The sequence below is a fragment of the Lissotriton helveticus genome, chromosome 6, assembly GCF_964261635.1.
Source record: "Lissotriton helveticus chromosome 6, aLisHel1.1, whole genome shotgun sequence".
Lineage (NCBI taxonomy): Eukaryota > Metazoa > Chordata > Amphibia > Caudata > Salamandridae > Lissotriton > Lissotriton helveticus.
In genome coordinates this window covers 153,585,572-153,599,506 of record NC_136067.1, presented here as the reverse complement: position 1 = coordinate 153,599,506, position 13,935 = coordinate 153,585,572, and the positions used below count along the sequence as shown (strand labels likewise).

Sequence of the window (13,935 nt, the reverse complement as noted above, 5' to 3'; positions counted from 1 at the left end):
ATAATCAATAACCGTGGGCTGTCCAGGCCTCTTAAAGGTCGGACGCCCAGGACTATCGCCGGACAACCGGCCATTACATGCCCTTAATGAAAAACACAAGGTCAATGAGATTAACTGAAGAACTAGAGGGGTCCATCGGTTAATAGGATACATATTGGGGGGGGGATTGACCAGATAGAATCCTCCTCACTAGTGATTGGGTGCGTAATTCCATTCAGTGGCTCAAAGTAGCAATTAAAATCTCCACAGATTACAAAATTGACATTTCCTGCCAGTCTGTGCAAAAGATTTGTCAAACTATCTATCGTTGGCGATGTCCCACCGTACTGAACCGGTCGGGAGTAAATATTAATAATAGCAAGCTAGGGTAAGTTCTTGAAGTGACAGAAGAATACAGGTTATATCTGGGGAATATGTCTCAATTTGTTTGACCTTGCATCCTAGATGCAAAGCCACCCATATACATAAACCCCCTGAAGGTCTACCCATGGGTCCTTTCACTGCACCCTCGCAATATACTACAAAGCCTGCCCTATATTGTGGCTCTACCGCCCAAGTTTCCTGGAATAAGCATATCTCGTGGGAATCAATATATTCCTCCCAGTCTACTTGATCTAGTTTAGAAATGAGACCCGCAATGTTCCACAATAGAATTCTAGGGCCACCAGTAATTGATTGTACAGTCAGCCTACCCATTCCCTCTACTGAACGACTATCGGTGATCCCAAGATTACTACATTCAGGAATAGTTCCAGAATTACAAGATTCAAGAGTAATCCCAGGGTTACTGTATTCAGGGGTGGTCGGCACGATTCCTGTTGTGTGGCAGACAACCTATCCACTGTCGTGATCACTTATCTTCAAACAAGTGACATCCAAAAGATCCACCCCTTTTCCCACCGGTCTCAGGACTGTACCCTTGTTGTACCCCACTTCACCCAATGATCTAGGGGGTTGCTCTACATCTCCACACGATGCTGCCCTGTCAGTGATCTGTTTTCCTGAAATTATAACCTGATCAGTGTCGACCAAGGTCAGTCAATCCACTGAATCCAGTAGACTGAATCTATTATACAGAGGTACTGCTAATGATTGGCCACCATTCTCCCCATTTGGGCAAGTTTTCATCCTATCTGGATAGCCCCTCCTACCCTTGACAAGCTCATAATTCCCTTGATTGGGCATAGAGTCTCGAGGGGTGTAAAAATAGCTCAAATCCCTGGCCTGTATAAGAGTTCGTGAATTTACCTGTGCACCCCAGCATACATGCTCAACAGCCCTCGGGTCGTTGAAGTTGACAACAATGCAATCTCCTAGCATATTTTTCTTGTTACAACCTACACAGCCCACCCTTCTTACAAATACAATTTTGGACTGCACCTCACGAGGCAATGGTCTGTTGGTGTTTAACGAGTGTATGTCTTGTTTTTTAGTTGTTCGTATGTTTCAAACTGCCCTTGCTTAAGTGCTGGGACGCCAGTCAAAACAGTGACATAGGGCGAACACTTGGGGGGGAGATCCAAATGTTGGTGTGCATTTTCTACCTCCTTGCCATTGTGGTTCTCCCTATGAGCAAAGCCAGTTAGCTGGGGTGACCTTGGGATTCTCCATGAGGAATACTACACCCACCCTGTGACTCTACAGCTGCTAATGTTACTCTAGTTGTTTCCGCCCTCAATGTATTTTTTGCCATCGGTCGGGGTCCCAATCCCACAGTTGTCACTAGATCAGTACCTACCAATACCGCGGACTCCCCTCCACCCCCCCTCTCTCAAGGGGTCTCTATATTGTCCACCACCCACAATATTGCTCTTATTGCCATTCACAACAATAGTTAGTGAGGACTCAAGTTCCACAAGCCTGTTCTCAATTGAAGAGAGTCTCATCAGTATAGGTTCCAGCGATAATTTCATTAAGGCACCTATTTTCAGCCAATATTCATCGTCAGTTTTTGGCAATCCAGTGACACTTTCATCTAGGTTCCCATCATTTACCATTCAACGTGTTAGAGGTGAGGCCTCAATAGTTATGGGGCCCACCATTGGGCTTTCATCCAATTTACTCAGCTTAGGTACTTTGGGGTTCTTTCCCTTCTGCTGGGTTCCTCCTCGTTTCCTCTTAGGGATTGTCCCCTGTGCATGTTCCTTGGGTTTAGTAGCTTGTTTATGGGCCGGAGCAGCAGATAAAACTATATTATTGGGAGGGTTATGCTGTGCTTCACCTCGGGACGCCAAAGGGTGCAATACATCTCCCTCCATGGTGTTGGATAACATTTCATTGTGCTGGGAACCTGGGCTCGAAGTCTGAGAAACAAGGAGGGGAGAGACTGAAGATCTCTTTGGGGTGAGTGGGCGTTCGTTATCTTCCCCAATGACGACCGCTTTGAAAATGTAGGGTCCATGGAAAGTCTACGCTCAGTAATTGCTATCTCATGAGCTTAGACAGATGAAGCCCTCGTAATGAACTGATCTAAAGTTCCTGCAACATACCCTACTCCAGTAGCTTTCCTAGCAGATATTCACTTGCTGACGAGATGAGGTGTTCCTTAGTGTTGAAGAACTAAGAGAAAGGGCCCAGCCCAGCCTCTCTCAGTCTCGAACGGGCTCAAACGGGCCTGCACGGCGCGCGCCTGTGCGCGTCCCGCGAAGCGGGGGCCGCGCGCCGTGAAATAGCGCTGTGGGCGGGGCCCAGGTGAGTGGCATTATGGGGCTCCTGGTCGCTGTAGTCCCCATGGCTTCCAGGCAGCAAAAGAGAAACTGACACCAAAGTCCTGCTGCGAGCGGCTCCCGCGAAGCAGGGCCGCGGGCCGTGAAATAGCGCTATGGGCGGGATTAGGATGGAGCCCAGGTGAGTGGCGTTATGGGGCTCCTGGTCGCTGTAGTCCCCCAGGCTTCCAGGCAGCAACAGAGAAACTGACACCAAAGTCCGGCTGAGAGCGGGGAATATCTACTACAAAATGGGACGGGTTTAGGGAGGATTAAGGAGGGGGCTTAGGAAGTGGCAAGGAGAGGTTTAGGGAGGGACATGCTATAACAAACAACATCACAAAAGCCCATTGCTATTCACAAACTACACTTCTAACTTGACTACTGTCTACAAAGTCACAAAACAGTGGGAATTGTACTGTAGCCCAGCCTTAAGGTAAGTCTAGCACCACACAGACCGCTCACAGGTACTGCAACACACTCCCAAAGAAAACAAACAAAACGGGCTAAAAGAAAATATCTCATAGAAAATAATATTATATTAAATAAATATTTTGACTTTAATATTAAATGTGTATGTATATTTTTTGTTCAAGCTAAAAAGTTATGAATTAAAAATAAAATAGTATATAATGTAAACAATTATTAATTGACTTATTTATTTAAAATAATAATTAAATTAGTCCTTTACACTTTTATTAAAAAATATAAGTTAATGTAATGTATTTAAACACATACATTTTGATATCATGTCTTAAATATGAATGAAACATTAATGTACTAGTGTAGTTGTGATTTTTTTTACATTTTGTTTGAAAGTAATAATGATAACATCAAATGTATATTTTAATTATTTAAATATTCTATAAAGTTGTAATGAATGAATGTGCTGTAACATTCTGCGTTATTAGTTGTAGGGCATTAAAAATATCTTTAAATTAATTTACACATTTATTTTATATTCAAATATTTTTATACTTTTTAAATAAATTAATAAATCTTGTTAATTTGACTAGAGATCTCTGAACCAGTGGCATAGAAAAGTTATTGGTAGGAGTGCTACACTGTGGTTTCAGTCGGTGGAGACATGCAAGTCTACACATATGGGCCGATTACGATGTAAGCCCGACACTGTCTCATAATAGTAACCGATCGACTCGCGGTGGGTGGTTCCACCCGACCGATTACGAACACCTGAACACTGTTCGGTCGGAGTCCAATTGTTCCCTATGGGATCTCATGTAGCGCCCAACAACACAGGCTCCTGTGGGGAAATGGAGGGTATGTGTACAACCCTGCACCCTGTCGAGGCACCCCATTGTGCCTGCCACACAGTGCAGGCACAATGGGGTGCAAAATGGGGTTAGGTAGCCACTCGACCACCAACCCTAGACCGCGGAGGCAAGGGTGCCCTGCTAGGGGCCCCCAAAGTCGCTTTCTGACAGTCTTTTCATGTCAGACAGGCCGACTCGGAAAGGCTGTTGGAGATCGACATCGTAATCGATCAGTCAGAAACGCTGTCCATAGAGGTGCATGATACGGTTCCGACCGACACAAACACTCTGAGAGCCAGTAAAAACCAATTTGGAACAATCGACCCGTTTATGTTCTGACCGTGCACATCGTAATCGGTCGAAATGTAGACCGACCGAGTCGGTCGGAAGGGTTCCGACACAGTTGAGGAGATTCCACCTGTTAGGAGGAGGTTTTCCGCTCGACATCATAATCGGCCTCTTAGATCTAAATCTATACTTGGAAATGGTGAATAGCAGAAAATGTGTAGATTTCTACTTTATTTCAAGAGTACATTTACACATTAGTAAATCTATGTGTAAATTTACCCTGTGAATATTTTCCAATATTTAATTGCAAGTAGAACATATGGGGAAACCCCTTTCTCAGGGGAAGATTTGGTAATGAAAATGAAAATGAAAACAAAACAAAACAAGGGGCACTAGAACTTTTATTCAAACTGGAAAGAACACAATTTTTAGGAGTCTATTCACACAGGCATTTTGGAGTATGTACAATAATACTTCTGTAGTACACTTAATATGCAGTTTAAGTAGCCTTGTAAAGTGACCCTGAAACATCTAAAAAGTGAATAAAATAAAAAATATTTAAGGAATATGCTTATGCAGTTAGTACAAATAGAAAAGGATTATGCTCGTTTGGAACAAGCATGAGCATTTAAAGGAGTGCTCATGTAGGTCTACTTCCAGTACTCATCAGCCCCTTAGTACTGTTAATTTGTAATGAGTGATTTTAGCTATAATCAGGCTTGAGTCAAACGCATAAAATATTTGTCAATATAATTTTCTAATAATCTACTAACAAGGAAGTCACAGGTTTGGGCCCCGATTGATAGGTCTATAAACAAGAAGGAGCTCTAGAGGGAACAATGTCAAAGGTGCCCTCCACTCGAACACTTCACTCATAACAAAAGCCTTTGATACCCCTCACACACCTAACACTCTATACATCGGATCCCCTATTCAACGATTAGGACTGGAACAGTTCTATTTTTTATTTAAAATCACCCCCTGTCCTTTGCCTAGGGATAACCATAAGTGAAGCAAAGTGCACGTGGAAAAATATTAAAAAAATATATAGTGCCTCATGTAAGCAACCATCAGAGAGACAATTAGGAGTTTCTCGCCAGTTTGCTCACTGTTTCATCATCGGCAGCTTTCCTATGTATACGAAGGAGCCAACACCCGAACAAGTTCAGACGAATGTTGCATGTGTCATTTTCTATATATCCCTATTCTGTGTAGTACACATCTCAAAAACTCCCTTGGTCCCCATAAAGGGAGGAGAAAATTCTTCCTCACAACAAAAAGTATTTAAAAATGAGTTGTGTGTGGCAATTAGCAAATGTCTTTAATGTTTTTGCCCACACTCATGATTAAAAATAGCACACCATGTGTAGATAATTTTAAAAAAGAATGGCCGACATGTTTTATTGCTACTTTTTACTTACTGTCAATTTCTTCAGGGCAAGAAGACCATATTTCACCTATGTTTGCACTGGACCATATGGCCACCGGGTCAGTGCCTACCAAGATTATTGTGGCAGTGCCTTAATAGTGGGTATGCCGGTTAGGGTACTAATGCCAGTCAAAGAACTTCTTCATGCAAGACCCAGACAGGTTTCTGAGAAAAAGAAATTCAAGTACATGTCCTAGATTCTGAGGGAGTTACATAGACACATATAAAATTCAATATCAGCTGTCTTGCATGCAGAGCAATACATGTTTGGAGACCAAGCTACCTAGCAAAATTACTGATGGCTTTAGAAGGGTCAAGAATATTGAGGAGCATAAACACCCTGCAACTGGTAACACCAAAATTCCAAACATTGAAAACTTTAGGGCAGACAGTCCTAGGTCCCTCAGCAAATATCTAGAAAGATCTTCCAACACAATTGAAAACATCTGCAGATATGATTTTTCAAAGATGTCTGTACTCCTACCACTTCAAGTAATACTTGGGGCGGACCAGGCACATGATAAGGACTGTGGAAGGGAAGTTATTGTCCTAATCTTCTTCCCTCATCTCCCTTCTTTCCTTGCTACATGCTAGAAAGTCCAACCTTACTGTCAGCCTTTCTAGATACCGACCATTGCAGACTTTGATCTTCTTCTACTTTTCTGATCTCATTTCTATCCTTGTTAGGAAACTATCAGGAATCCATAGGGCTCCAGGGCAGATAGAGGGTAGTGGTCACAATTGTAACCACTGGGTCCTTTTGCCACTCGTGTGTTGGGGCTAGCTTACTGCAGAGCTATTAATTGGGCACCAAGAACCTATTTTAGCACTTGACTCTCAGAGTAGAAAGGCAGAGCAATTCCAAGGCATATCGAGTGGAAGAGTTGTAGGTTGAGTTGCAGACTCAGGAATGCAACAAACAACACTTGATAAATAATTGTCCAGTCAGTGTTTTGGTTTATAAATAGGGAAAAGTACTTTATTAAACACACTACAAAATACTACGCATACATGTACAAATATATACAAATATGCAAGTGGAAATGCCAATGGAAACACCCTTTATAGGACTTCATTACCAGTATGTGGGTCACACCTAAAAAAGATCCCGCTGATCAGGTAATTCCCTAAATGTATTCTGGACCCCTGAACTTTAGGCGTCTGTAGCTGTCTACACACCAGCAAGCCACAAACTCTAAAGACACAATAACCCTCTCTCCCTCCACACGAGCCTAACACAACATAGTGGATGCAGTTAATTAAATTCAGACCCACAGGCTTTGGCAGGGTGTCACCAAAATAAGTGGATGGTAAGATTTGAAAATCAAAACAGAGTTCAATCAATACTATAATCTTTCAGAATTGTACCATCTTTCAATGACACTCAATATATGTGATGGCTACTCACTGTAGATTTAAATATTAAATACTGTGATATATACACATTTTCCTTTAACCTTAACACTTGTTACAAAGCAGCCAGGAGACCTAGAAACAAAGTTTCTTCCACAAAGAGCCATAAGAACTAAGGTCCCTGCCACAAGAGAGCTTGAAGAAAGCTGGAAAGCTGATTAGGCCTCTCTTGTAATGACCTAGAAGACTTTGGGTGCCAACCAAAGATTGAATTAGGGGCTCCTGTAAGGCATGCTACACTCCTGGTAGCCTCCCTGAGCCAAAATTCACTCTTGTGGCAGTGTGATTGCTCTCCTTAAAGACAAAAATAACAGTCTCTTGGGCAATAGTAATTGTTATAGAGCAAATAATGCAACACAGACAGTAGGTCACCCGATCATAGTTTGGAAACAATTTCAAGGAAAGACATGCCTTTTAAAAATACCAACACCTGAGAGCATATGTCAATTCAAGATAGAGGTTTCCTATTTATTTAAATAGTATAATTTGCTTTCCATTCAAGATTCCAACCCCATGCAGAAACTCCACCCATCAACCCTTATCTACATAGAATGATAGGTACATATAAAAACTAGATACAAGAAACTTACACAACTTACAAACAAAGAAACAAGGGATTACAATTCATTGAGGAGGCAGAATCCATCAGTCCCAGAAACAATCATCCAAGTCCTACTAGGAGGTAACAAATTTGGCTATTCTTATCAATGAACCAGCCCCAACAATGATAGGTCTCATTCATGCACAAGAAGACCAATGTGCACATTTTGAGGAGTGCTGCTGGGTATTATGGGAAGAGTTTTCACTGCCTGTGACAAGCCCTTTGAATTGATTAATGAGGCACAGTGAACCTTTCCTTTTTCTGTTTTCTTTAGTTTAAGTCATGCGCCCATAGACCTTTTTTCCCCTTGGGGATCCTGCTTCCAAGTGGATCACCAGCAACAGACACACTGGGGTCTGCAAGTGTGTCGGGAGAGATGTTCGGAAGCCAGTGCAAGAGACAGCCACCTCTATCTTCTCCTGTCTCTGTCTTTAAGGTGTGGATTGCATGCAGTGTACTCCCTGCTCCCCTCAGACGTGGGCATGGGGAATTATGGAGTGATTCCGAAATTCTCCTGGGGATGTAAAAATCCTCAGGTTGCTGGCCCTCCCAAGGGGATCTTGACGGATTGGAGGTTGGACAGCAGGTGGTGCTCTAGCAGAATATCCTACTGTGAAAGCTGCAATTATCCAGGGCGCAGGAGGTTGTTTTTATATTAACCACAAGCGGGAAACCATTTGTGCTGCACGCTTGTGGCTACTTGGAGCGCTGGATTCCCTAGGGGCTATTCACTCAACTGCGAGCAAATAGGGTCGGTATAGGATCTTCTTTACCCGGCAGACCTTTGCAATGCTGTCTGTGAGCAGCTCTTTCAAAAGAGGATTTTATGGACTCCGTTTTTCCAATTTGCACTGGATTTGGTGTATTGTTTGCTTAGTTTTTATTATGTCAACTCACTGATTTCTGTTCTGCTCTCCCTCTGATGAGCAAGAGCTCAGGCTCTGCCCTCCTGCTCTTTAGCTCCTCTCAGTCTGCTGGTTTTATAGCTTATTGCCAGCACCTAGGATCTGCTCCTTAGCCTGGGCTCCAGGCTCCTGGAGTCTTCTTTGGCAGCACCCTTCGGCCCTCAAAGCAAATTATCATCCCTGCCTCTGCCACATGTTTGGCACCTCGGTACAAAAGGGGGTGGTGATGGGCGGAGCATCTGAACCAATCAAATAATCACAACCAGTCAAACGTGTATGGCACCTGGCATCCATTCAGAGTGAAGTGGTTCATCCTTGGGAGTCACTACCCATAGGACAAGTCCACAGAGGTCCTTGGGGAACCCTCTTCTCCAGGATCCCCATCCCAGATAGAGCGTGAAGGACCAGGCCAGTGATGCTTGAGACACAGGTCCACAGAGTACAAGTCAGTACAAGTTCACAGTGATCCCACCACTGCAGATAAGGGTTCATCAACAAGAGGCCCATCCATTCTTTCCTTGTACGGATGCCAGTGCTTCTCAAAGTCTCTTCCTTTTGCAGGAGTTTCAAGTGGGGGGAGAAAGCTACAGAAAGTGGGCACCTATGTCCAATCTAAAGGCGATATGTCATCACTCAAACCCCCCCACCCGCGTCCCATCCCTCCTGCATTAGAATATCGGGCAATTCAATTGGCGAATTTCAAGTGGTAAGTGATCACAGTTATGGGAACCATAAGCTGACCCCCAAATGCCACTGCTACACTAGATGCTTCTGCCAAAAGCTTTAGAAGAATCCTGGAGAGAATGGACGCAGAAGTCTAGATAGAGATCCAAAAGCTAAGTAGACCAAAAGCTAAACATTCAGGAGGGCTAAATTGGGTCATAAGAGGACTGGGTTAACCATTAACCAAAATAAGCACATGTTTAGGGCTTCAAGGGGCGCACCACAGACATTTGCTTTGCTTATATGAATTATATATATATGGGGGCACTAAATCTTTTAGTGTGCTTAGAGCCTCTAAAGGTCTTAATCAGGTCCTGGGTCATAACCCCATTCATCACAGAAGCTAGGATGTATAACCTAATTGTTAGACTTGCGGTCCTCCTTAGAAACTGATCTTCTTCTACTTTCCTAAACTTGCTTCTCTTCTTGTTAGAAAGTTGCCAGGTAAAACCTTAGGCCCCCCATTAGGATGACGGATGGACTTTGTCCCCCGCCATCCCATCGCAAAAAGGGACCGCCCGCCATAAGGGCGGGGGTCCTGTTGGTGGCATTAGGATGCGCCCGCCACAGTGGCGGGTGCATCCAGCATTCCTACGTGGCGGGCGGTGCACAATGGCAGGAAGGCATGCTGTGCACTTCCATGCACAGCATGCACAACATGGCAGGCACCGCGCAGTGCCTGCCATGTTGTCCATGGAACTGCTGGGGGGTACCATGGGTACCCTCCATGTGCATCCCCCACCTACCCGGAGTCCTTGGGGGCCCGCAACAGGCCCCCAAAGCAGACTCCGCATGCCTTTCCGTGGCAAAGCAATGGAAAATTCCCATCCTAATATGGCTGGCGGTGTCTGATAGACACCACCACCATACAGAACCCTTTTCTGCCCGGTCGCAAGGCGACCAGGACAGAAAAGCGGCGGACGGTCTTTCCGTCCACCGCGGACCCCCCCCCAGCCATACTAATATGGCGAGGGGTCATTCCGGCACGGATGGCGGGCGGATCCCCCCGCCAGGCCGGCGGTGGCTACCGCCGGCCTGGCGGGGGCGTTCCGCCCGCCATCCTAATGGGTCCCTTAGTGTTCGCATTTCAGGACTACATTTTAAACAAGGAGAACATATTGTTGGTTTACATGTACGAGTCTGATTTTTGTCAAGACCTCTAATAATAAATTGGTGAAGTGGCGCTATAGAAAGAAAAGAAAGAAAGAAACGCATCTGTCCTGGGAATCTTTTAGTGAACAAGTATAAACATGTGATGAGCTACCCTTACTCCAGATGAGCTATCCAGGTCATACCCCAATTCCATAGGAAAAAGCATGATAGATTTCACTAAAGCAGCACAGCACTGACTTGAGGTGAATATATTCAGATAAAAGGCAACATTCTGATGATATTGATGAGATGATGATTTTTCTAACAGCAATGAAAAAACAAGAAATGTAGATACAGTCATATACCCAAAATAAACAAGTACATTAAAAGAATAATAAAAAGACCGCCAAAAATGTAATGTCAGATGTGAGAGTACTGGCATGGCAAAAATGCCTAGAATGTTTCCTGTACAGTATTTAAAGAAATAAAAAAGAACCAAGGAAAAAAGCAGTTATTAGTTGGATTATTTTTTTAAGAAAGCATTGGCAAAGTTAATAGGGTTGGCTTTGTAAAGCGTTTCATTTTCTAAATTTATTATGTTATGAATAGTTGAGAAATAAAAAAAGTTTTACCATCTAAAGGTGGAAATTATATTGATATAAAGAAAGAAGTAAAACGTGCACTCCTTTCCAGATGGTTGGAAACATGTAATCAAGTATGCAGATTCACTGTAAAATGTGTGAATGACACTTAAACAGACCAACAGAAAAAGAAACCTGATCGAAAACCTCTCAATGCATGTATAAAAGTATGTTTTATCATTATTTTTAAAACATGAGACTGGAGAAACAGCGAAAGCTATCTCTAAGCTAGATCTATAAAGGAACTCACATTTTTTTACATCATATGGACAGTTCTGAGTACAACTGGTTGGGATTCCACTGTGGTAAAGTGTGACAAACATTACAACTTAACATAGTGTACCCAACTTCCTCTTGTTGCCTTACTTTTTCTTGGCTTTGGCGGTGACATCACTTGAAAGACTGAACATGTCCAAAAGTCCCTGGACAGCAGCGGCCACCAGATGACGCAGTAATTCCATCCAGATATTATCAACAAGCTTCAGAAACCGGCCAAAGCGGTCCACCAGGCGCCTCCACTCGCCAGCTTGTATGTACTTTGGCCTCCTATCAACCTCTGCATGGCCAGATTGAGCAAACCTTAGAAGTCCTTCACTTTCTGCAACCTGGTTAGGATAGAGAGAATTGAAAAAGGCTCATTATTTAAATGGGAAAATAAAAATGAAGGCAGATTAACTTCAGATTAACTTCAGCAGAGTCTGATGGAAGTAAATTCAGGAAGGCAAATTGCCTTAGCTGCCTGGGTAATGACAGAGCCATTTCGTCATTGGTTGAGCCAATGTGCAATTTGTGAAAAATGACAAATATAAGGCAGTAGTGTAGCAGCACACTGGGGGGTGGGTGGAATGTGGTGTTACTTCCTTGTGGCAAAAGCTTTTACCTATGACAGGAGACTTACGATTGTACAGCCAGTATTTATCATCAAGACATTGTATGGGAAGACGCGTGGTGCATGGTCAACTGACAACCAACTATTTATGGAATGCGTACATAGGTCAGGTCTGAAACAAATGTGTAACGATAAAGCAAGAGGCCAGCAGTTGTATGTAAAAAGTGTATTCTTCGTAGTACAGTATTACACTTTTGCAAAAGGCATTTCACCACTTCAGTGTCACTGTAAGTACCCCACATAAATTAAACAGAACGGTAGGAAAAAAGAGAAGAATCCCACCAGGTATCAACCACTTAGTCGTGGAGAAGCAAGCAAATCCTTTTTGTTATATAACCCTCACACACTCTAGAAGTGTCAAGCTTCATCATCGGGTTCACCCGGACTCCTAAAGGTCAGGGTGGGCTTGACCGTATTTCAGGGAGCGCTTGAAAGAATATGGCCAGGGGATTTAAAGATTAAAACTCCTCCTGCAGATCCAGATATCCCTTTATTAGTGGAACCGTAGGGGATTTTAAAATTTACAAAAGTAAATATGGGTCGTTAGGGGGTAATGGTCCTATGACCCTAGTGTCACCATGTTTCAGTCCGTAAAAATAGTGGCCCAATCGGGTCGAGGACTTTTTTCAGGGCAAAAAGTATTGTCCTCCCTGTTTAAACCTTAACAGGAATCATCCTATATTTATGTTTGCAAGGGGCAGATAGCTGCTCCTATGCAAAAAAGGGAACAGATACCATATCTTTTCTCCTGTTCAATAAGTGTTTTACTCCATCCCAATTTGGAGGAATTCAATCATCACAAGAGATTGCAGCACTGCAGGGGGTAGCCCGGTAGTCAGACTTACATCAAGGGTCATGCCTATTTGGTCTGCGTCTCCGGGCTTTCACCATCAGTTCTGCTAGCCTTTTTGTAGCTCCCAACTGGTGCTCGGCGTAGTTGAGCACACTCCTTGTTGTCCATTAGAGACCTATTCTGGCTTTCAGCTGTGACTGCCACCAATGCCTGGGTCTTGTGCCTGTTATTCTTCCTCTCCAAACTTTAACCTACCCTGATCGATCACATTTTATAATGGATGTTTTTATTTTTTATGTATGTAAACACAACCCTAAAAGGCAGTGGGAAAATGTAAATAGGTCATGGACACACATGCCAATATGTGTGGATTACACCAGGATGGGCTGAATTTTCAAAAGTTAAGATGTATATTTCCTAAGCTGGGGCATTAACAACAAAGAAGGTAATACACTATATGAAAAAAGATAATGTATCAAAGAAAGACCTGACAGTCAGGACCACAGTGAGCTTTTGCACTCAAAGATACCAGAATCCCTGCTCTCAGCCAGCACTATACCTGTGGAGTCTGTCTTCAATCATGTGACTTAACTTGGACCAAGGCCTTCGGAGCTTTACAGTCACCTCAATCTTCCACATATTTAGACACAGCCTGCTTCAGCCATCCACATTCAGGCCTGATCTAGTTCCCCCCACTCCCACCCTCCAGACCTTCAAGCCAATCCCATTCCAGCCGCTCCCGCACTTCACACATTCAGACACAGACCCGCTCTGGGCCTTCAGACATTTAGCTTGCATTACCCCAGGCTCACAGTGGTTTACCCTGGACCCAGGCCACCCTGAACTTGTTCTTCCTTTTTATTCCAGATCCCACACGCTTGTGGAGATGGAATCAGGGGAAAGGAGTGCCACCTAGGTTCACTGTGCAAGTGAGGAGTTGCAAAGCCCCGGCCATTGGAAAAATGTCAATGGCCAATCACACAGGATGCTTAAGGGAGCTGCTTTTCATTAAGGGAAATCCGAATCAGGGTCAAAGACGGGGAATCTGAACAGCCCAATTCTAGATAAGGATAGGGTCCTCCGAATTTGCCAACCAATAAGCTGGAAGGGTCAAACAAGCAGGCTTGATCTGTTTGGTTTGATTTTTCCCCGGATCAACCAGTGAGGAGAGGAACTCTACCG

General features: G+C 43.7%; 1 protein-coding gene across 1 annotated transcript in view; it reads right to left on the bottom strand.

Annotated features, from left to right (window-relative positions):
* The window catches only part of DNAH14 (dynein axonemal heavy chain 14), a 1,144,348-nt gene that overhangs the window by 1,017,920 nt on the left and 112,493 nt on the right, over window positions 1-13,935 (bottom strand). Inside the window, exon 12 of the mRNA XM_078647362.1 lies at window positions 11,438-11,676. Coding sequence (XP_078503488.1) covers window positions 11,438-11,676 — 239 coding nt within the window. The remainder of the gene's footprint in view (window positions 1-11,437; window positions 11,677-13,935) is intronic.